At 32.5% G+C, this 8,726-nt stretch overlaps 1 protein-coding gene and 1 pseudogene across 1 annotated transcript; one reads left to right on the top strand and one right to left on the bottom strand.

Annotated features, from left to right (window-relative positions):
• The first annotated feature begins 5,800 nt into the window (after positions 1-5,800).
• Positions 5,801-6,694, top strand: LOC18046545 (germin-like protein subfamily 1 member 17). The gene is made up of 2 exons (XM_006442379.2): positions 5,801-5,985; positions 6,106-6,694. The coding sequence occupies exons 1-2, from the start codon at positions 5,862-5,864 to the stop codon at positions 6,642-6,644; spliced, it is 663 nt and encodes a 220-aa protein (XP_006442442.1). The 5' UTR covers positions 5,801-5,861; the 3' UTR covers positions 6,645-6,694.
• Positions 6,695-6,917: 223 nt separating this feature from the next.
• LOC18046514 lies at positions 6,918-8,308 on the bottom strand (annotated as a pseudogene).
• Between the last annotated feature and the right edge of the window lie 418 nt (positions 8,309-8,726).

An 8,726-nucleotide genomic window follows, 5' to 3' on the forward strand; every position in this document is an offset into this window, starting at 1 on the left:
CAAACACCCTCTTACTCTTGTTGCCACATTATTATATCTAACTTAGTCAACCTTATTTAGCAAAAACCTCTCATCTTCAATTGTGTTTGCTGTTTTCCTTGAGATCCCCTCAACTCTAACAAATGATCTCTTTGTCTCGAGGAGACTAAAGTAAATATAAAGAATGTCTAATAAAAGACTTGATACAATGAAGACTTAATGAAGAAGACTAAAATATCATAGAGATATGAAACATTACATGTAGCCAAATAAGTTTCTTCTTATTCCCTGCATTGGTTGCTTCTCTAATATAAAATTCAATATGTCTTCTTCACTGTTAAATTAGTAAAACACTTCTCTTTATATAGGAATAGCATTTCACCTAAACTCTAGCAGAAGAATATCAAGATATACTTACTTAAGGGTCTAATATTTTATAAATACTTAATACTAGGATATACTTTTTTAAGAGTCCAATATTTCATAAATACTTATTATCCTTACCAAGGTAGTAGTCATCTTTTTTTGGAACACTTTGATATGGAATCCTACTTACATGTCAATTTACTTTTTTTTATGCCTCCAAAAATATTTTTCAATATTTCACGTAATCTAATCTTAACTAATTTTCAAGATTAGATAAATCTCTAACAAAATGAAACAAATTCCTAATAAAAGAAATAAATAAATTATAATATTATTGACACAATGATGCCAATAATAAAAGCCTAACATATCCAAAGACTGTTCTTAAGACACCAAGGGCTTGTTTGGTTATTGTATTAAAACACCTCATTGTATTAATTTTACACAAGCCCATGTTTGGCAAATAAAAAGCTACAGGACCACCACATTAAAAGCCCAAACTAATGCGGCTGTTGCCGCATTAGCTAAACCCGACTCACAGTCGGGTTTAACTTAATGCGGCAACTGCTGCTTGTTTTGTTTTTTTTTCTCTCTCTCCCTTTTTGCTTTTGCAACTGTCGCTGGAGCCTTGCTTTTTGAGTTTTGCTTTATAATAATAATAATAATTATTATTATTAAATATAACTTTTAATTTAATATTATTTTTATATTTTTATAGTTTTATATTATAATTATTAATATAGATTAATAAACATGTAATTTATTATTCAATATTATTATATTATATTATTTTTTACATTATAATTTATTAATAAATTTATAATTTATTATAACTAATAATAAATAGTTAAATATGAATAAATTTGAATAATATTAATTTAAAATTAATAATAATATAAAATATTAATATAATATAATATAGTATAATATTTAATTTAAATTAATCAAAAAATTTATTACAGTACAGTGTAGTACCAAACATTATACAGTATTATTATAATACAGTGTTAATGCAATACAATATAATACAATACACCAGCATTAAAATAATGCAATACAACATAATACAATACATGTACCAAACGCACCCCAAACGCTCTGTAGAATTCAAATAAGAGTGTTCCTGTAAGAATGCTTCATTGCGGCATTTCGTCGGACACTCTGGCAAATGCATCAAACACCTTCTCATTTTAACTATTAATAATAATAAAAGCAAATTTCTTGTTATATCTTTGAGAATCTAATCTGCAGACTCCAACAAAATTTGCATTCCCCATTAAATAGCCTTTTTTTTTTTTTTTCAGCCATATCCTAGCGGTATTTCAATTGCTTTGCTTCCAGAAAACTAATTATATATGAATAAAATTCATCCCAATCCCAAATCAATCTATATAATTTTCTATAGTCTTCAGCTTGAATCACCATTTCATCCTGTCTAACCACCATTTATGCCTTCGATAGATCTCGGCTTCTCTGCAATTTAGATTTTGATTATCCACTATACTACTGTTATATTTCTTCTCATCGTAAGTTTTTTTTTTTCAGAAAAACAAATAAATTTATGACCGTCGAGTAAAATTGAGTTGTTTTTACATTTAGTCTTTATTGTTTTATATAAAAACTTGAAAAAAAAAACTTTGAGGGAGTTTTAGTTTGATTCTAAATAATTATAAATAACGAGAAAGTTTTTAAAAGATTTTTGGTAAACCATATAATTGAAAAGTTACTCTGTTGGCCGTACAATTTTTGTATAAAAAAATATTTCAGTTCCTTTTGGTTCATTGATTGAATTTTGTATATTAATTGAAATTTATCATTAAATAGATTTCAATATTTTATTTCTTGTGATTATATTGTTAATGATAATATGAAGAGAGAATTTGTAAGGAATCAAAGAAGATCCACCTCAGACAGTAAAATTTAATTTTATTTGCACATGTACTAGTGTAATCTCCAATTTTAGTGGATCGGTCTCACCATCACAGTGTGGTGAAGTGATTAGAGGTGGTGCGATCGACTAATAAAAAACAGTCATATAGATTGATTTGGTGATTCTCACCTTAATTTTTTTATATATGATCGGTCCCCACTGATCGACCAGCCCGTAGGGCTGTTTTTTATGTATGATCGGACTGAGGTGATGAAACCCACCCGCACAAGTATTTACAGCAAACAGTTTTATTATTTTCAAAGGCACAACATTACTAAAAACCAGTTTACATGCATTCATTTGTGGTAGCAAAGCACCAAGCAAGTAGCGATCATGTTCATGTATAATTAATTAATAATTAAAATTAAAACTAAAAGAATATATCAGTCTAAAATTGAAACCCCTACTTCGATTTAACGAAAAAGTAGGGGAGAGGAATCAAATTCAAGTCATTAAAGACAAAAGGAGATGTACATATATAATAAGAAAGTTGGCAGCTCCTTTGGGTCTCGAACTAACCGTTACAGAGTGTAATTACATTCAAAAAGCAGCAATTTAAAATCTCAGGCTTTAGCAGCAAAACCTCAGTCTGAAGTCCCTTTTGCTCGCATGCAGATTGCAGATTATATCTGCTGACGGGTCATTTTTATTACCATTCAAAACCTGAACTGCAGCATTACTTTGTTCAGAATCTTGGAGAATATATGTGTGTATACCCATTAAAGAACTTATGGTATTAAATAATTTTAAAAATATTCCAATTCAGGATCTTGGATTTGTTAGTCTGAAAAATTATTAAGTCATAATCCGAAAAAACTATTGAGTTATATGGTTTGATAATGTAATGACGTTATACTATCAAACCATAGGACTTGTATAATTTTTCCAGATTTTAATAAAATTTAGGATATTTAATCAAATAATAATAAAAAAAGAAATAGTGCTTAATTAATTTTCCATAAAATATATATTTATAAGAATGTAATTACATGCGGAATAATTGGATAAATGCCTCCTCAGGTCCAAGGCTCAGACAAAATGCTTGGTTGGTCTTTGTATTTAAAAAATTACTCGAAATCGCTATGTTCTTATACTTGTTTTTATTAAAAAAATAAATAAATTGTTTTATTATGTATTATCCTGGGTAAGATTGACATAATTCAATTTACTCCGTACAACAAATTATGGAAAATAGAGGCAGCATTGATAAAACTTTAATTTTGATCAAACTTTTTTTTCTTTGTACAGCTAATTAAATAGGATGGACTGATCTTTAATATTTTCAGTAGATTGGATATAAATTAAAGTATTGGAAGAAAAAAGCTGGCCTATTATTATATTATAATATATATATTATGAAACGTACATGTAGCAGTAGATGAAACTGTTAAATTATATATGGTCGTACATACAAGAACATGTATGCTTGAGAGTTTCCTTTTTGACCAGAAACTTTTGACCCAAGAGCTAAGAGCGTTGTAATCATCAAGCTTTCTGTTAGACCGTGGAGATGAAGTTGATGAGACAAATTAATCACCAAACCAACAAGAAAATCTTTAAGCTTCGGGAGCATCAAAAGCCCTGCAAAAAGTAGCAAAAGCAAATAGCTCACATAAGATGAGAAAACTGCAAATATCATCTTTAAAAGGAAAAAGAAAAAGAAAATATCACCATTAAGCTTAGGACAAAAAGTACTATATTTGAAAAAAAATTATTTTTATTAAACAGGGAAAAAAAAACCATTCTCATTACGGATGTATATAAAAACAAAAGAAAAGAGATAGATGGGAAAAAAAGGGACGTTCTGTGTATCTTAGAACAACAAAGAGTTTTGAAATTAAATGAATATTTTGCAAAAGTAATTTTACCTTCTTCTCTTGTATAACAAATACCCTAACGTAATTTTATCTTATACAATTGCCAAAGAAACTTAATAATTTATAAGCAATGAAGAATTACAAAGTTGTGCAAATTTACCTCAAATCATAAAAATAAACAAGTCGTAAAACATGCCCATTTGTATAATAATAATATATCTCTCGCACAAACGAAAAGTAAATTTGAGAATGAATTTGATTGTGAAATGACAGTCAGAATTAATGCTTAATTACAATATTAAAGCAGAAGAATCGCCATCAACACGCCTTCTTTGCTCTCTTAAGTTTGGAGAATGTAAAGACCCGCCCCGAATCCCCCCAGGCGAGTCTATCTATTCTCATCAAAACGGACTTGATAATAATTCTATTCGTAAAGATTTTGCTGAAAATTCGGCAGAGTCTCCTTTATATATATAACACTCCCAATCTACAAATATGAATATAACACTCCTAATACAATTCAATATACAATAAACTCCAGTGCTCAACATCCTCAACCAAAATGCTAAGTTTTATATCTCCAGAGTCTCAAAAGATAATATTATAACTAATATTAATATCAAAAGAATAATATAACAAAAGTATACAATCCCAAAAGAACAAGATGACCAAGATGTCCTAACAAAAACATCTATATCTTTTAACACCATCACGTGGCCAAGACTCAAAATATATTTATAGTCACTGGGTCGGTCTGGTGTACCTGCAACCTCCTGATGAGGGGGGGAAAATATAATAAAAACGGGATGAGTTTAAAACTCAGTGAGATCAGTGAGTGGATAGTAGTTTTGAAAATTAATTCTTACTTTAAAAGAAATAATCATATCATTTCCAAACACGATTTCATTAAATCATAAGCGAAAAACCAGTAATAAATCATTAAACATTGAAATCAGATTACTAACCATGGACATCATATCACAATATCATATAGAATTCACAAATCTGAAAATCATCACCAAACAAGTACCCAGGGAAATAATCTCGTCATATCCGGACCTCAACGGACAGGCAATGACATACTATCTAGGTACCGCCACGCCCCGGAACTACACGGATAGACAGGGAAATACCATCTCACAAATAATGCACTTGAACTACGTTTACACTATCATAACTTTAGATTCCTGTTTGATAAAAGATAAAAATAAAATAAAATAAGACAATTAATACCCAACACATTATAAAAAATAATTAGTGACCTATCAATTACAACGGCACACATTATGTAACTACAAAAAGTGAGTAGTTCTAAAAATTTCAATTTTTGGGCCTCTGAGGGTCCAGCCTTAAAAATATTTGCGCACCTGCTTAAACCATAATGAAAAACAGTAAAGAATCAAAACGAACATTCACTATTCTGGAAGTTGGAGTTTGTCAATGAAATTTTTAGATAATATAATAATACACAAATAGATTGTCATGACTCAGTATTCAAAAACAATTTGTTGATGTAAGCATTCGAAGAAGAAAATGTACTGAGATGACAAGTTTCCTCAGTTTTTACAGAGTCACAGATGAACAATTGAAGACTTGGCAAGCCTTCATTGATCTGCTCGAGCAGGGAAAACAAGACCGGTTCAATAAATCCTCATCTATAAATAGGGTTGCTAACCTTGCAACATTTCTCACCTCGCACTAAACCAATAAGAATAAGTTCAGAGATTAAACAGAGTGAGATCCCAAAGCTAGCTAGCTAATTAAACACAATGAGAAATGTTCAATTTCTTACAGGTTTTGCTCTCTTGATTTTGGCTTCTTCATTGGCCTCTGCCTTTGACCCTAGTCCTCTTCAGGATATCTGTGTAGCCATTGATGAGCCCAAGAACGCAGGTATATTTTTTACACTTTAATTTTCTCTGTCCTAAAAAATCTTTTAAACTTGTTTATGTATACGTGTACGTTGGTCTCAAATTCACCTTACTAATTAATATTCTGAATTCTTGGACGCAGTCTTTGTCAACGGGAAGTTCTGCAAGGACCCCAAGCTTGCCAGGCCAGGAGATTTCTTCTTATCAGGGCTAGACAAGCCTGGAAACACAGCAAACCGACTTGGCTTCAGTGTAAAAAATGCAAATGTTGACCAAATTCCAGGACTCAACACTCTCGGAATATCAGCAGTCCGTATAGACTATGCACCCTATGGCCAAAACCCTCCTCACACTCACCCTCGTGCCACTGAAATCCTGACGGTCTTGGAAGGAACACTTTATGTCGGTTTTGTGACATCAAACCAGCTAAACAACACACTCGTTGCAAAAGTTCTGAAAAAGGGAGATGTTTTCGTGTTTCCAATTGGTTTGATTCACTTCCAGTTCAACATTGGAAAAACAAATGCAGTTGCCATCGCTGCTCTAAGCAGCCAGAATCCTGGTGTCATTACCATTGCAAACTCGGTCTTCGGAGCCAATCCTCCAATCAATCCTGATTTTCTTTCCAAGGCATTCCAGTTGGACGTAGATGTGGTGAAAGATCTTGAGGCTAAGTTCTAAATGTGTAGCTTATTTGAATAATCTTGCCATTTATATATGTTTCTCGTTCCAATTATGGTCATTATCAGTTAGTTTTGATGTGATAAAGAGATTCGTACATGTGTACCTCTCTCAAGTCAGCTTTGTTTGATTTCCTAATTAACCCGTAATTAAATAATGTATTTTTCGTTCAATGTGATCAATGATCTCTTATCTGATCTCGGATTATTATTATTATCATTATTTTTGAACACGGTGATTGGTGAACATGTAGACTGATAGAAAGATTCACGTCTAGCAACTAGCAGATGTGTTCGCACTTGCAATCAAGGATTCAACAAGTTGAGATGCATTCAAGAGCATGTCATCCTTGCACATCTTAGAAATCACAGTTCTCCATGTGTCAAAATCAAAAACGTTCCCCTTAATCAGGGCATTCAAAACTGTCCACAGAACCTCCACATTCCCTATGTCACACATCTGACCAACAAATGAATGTATACGAGCAGAACGAGATACAAAACCCTTAAAAATCATCTCATCCAAAATTAAAGCAGCTTCCCCGAACTGCATCCCAACGCATAGCCCATCAAAAAGTATCCTATAGGACACAAGGCATATCCTCAAACAAGTCTTTTGCTTCATTGCATTTTCCGTCCTTACAAAGCCCCCCAAGTATTACATTATAACTAATAGGATTTGCCTTACACCCTTTATGCCCCATTTCATCCAAAATTGTAAACGCTGCTTCAAAATCCTTATCTTTACAAAACCCACTGATCAATGCATTATATGTCACAGAATTCGGTTTGCACCCACCCTCCTTCATTTCCTTTAAAATCCCAGGAACTTCATTATTCCTTCCCGCCGTAAAAAGCGCATTAATCAATGTAGAATAAATACCCGCATCCAATTCAATCTTATTTCTCACTATCTCTTCTTTAAACCCAAGTGCCAAACTCAACTCACCAACCGCACAAAGCCCTTTTATCAATGACGCAAAGACTTGTCCATCAGGCTTCACATTATACACTCTCATCATATCCTCCTTCAACTTTAATGCCTCATCTACCCTCAACTCCAAACAAAGACCATAAATTAACGTCCCAAATGTCACCAGTGTTGGCTGCAATCTTCTTTTAAGCGTTTCATCAAACACCTTCCACGCGTCCTCTAATCTCCGACTTACAACGCAACCGTGCATCAATATATTATAACTACAAGCATCTGGGCCAACATATTTCTCCATAATTTGAAACAAATCCTTCATTCTATCAAGCTTTCCGCACGTTAACATTGCATTCAACAACGTGTTGAAAGATTTGACCGTCCTTGAACTTTAAAACTCGACATTTCATCAAACACCTGGAGTGCGTGTTCGAGTAATCGCGCACGTCCATAAAAGCTAATAACATTGCAGAAAATTATTTCCTCGGGAATGACACTGGTGTCATGTTTGAGCTGGAGAAGGATTTGCTGCATTTCGTCAAACAACTTGGCTCGGCCAAGCTTAGTGATGATAAGGTCGTAGTGAAGGAGATTGTCGTTGGAGGGGCTTCAGTGTCGTTGGGGTTAGGATTAGGGTTTTTGAAGAGTTGCAGAGCGAGTTTCGGGTCTTTTGGAGGCGAAGAAGAGAGGCGAGCCAGAAGGGAGATGTGGGTTTTGCTTTATTCATGTAGTTTTTTTAGATGGGGTACTGAAACTTGAAAACGCAGTTAATTATTTTTGACTGCTTGTTTGGTCATATGTTTTAAATGTTTATTAGTCGATCACAAAGTTTGAGAGACTCTTTTATCTCACAAATATCGCATTTTCTTTATGCACAGTTAGGATAATAATTTTGTTTTCAAAAAATTTGTACACACATAATCTTGATTTTCTTAAATATAATAGCGTAATCATTTTCTTAAATATTGACAGCATAATCAAGACTATTATGTGATTCATTCATTCATATATAAAATGGCAAGAAGTAATGTTGCGTTTACTTCATGGAATGAGAATAAAGCGGAATGAAAATGAGATAGGAATAAGAATTGGCTGAAATGGGAATGAAGAATGAGAATGAGAAATGAGAATGAGATTCCAATGTTTACTTGACAA

This window comes from Citrus clementina, unplaced genomic scaffold (assembly GCF_000493195.1).
Source record: "Citrus clementina cultivar Clemenules unplaced genomic scaffold, Citrus_clementina_v1.0 scaffold_3, whole genome shotgun sequence".
Classification (NCBI taxonomy): domain Eukaryota; kingdom Viridiplantae; phylum Streptophyta; class Magnoliopsida; order Sapindales; family Rutaceae; genus Citrus; species Citrus x clementina.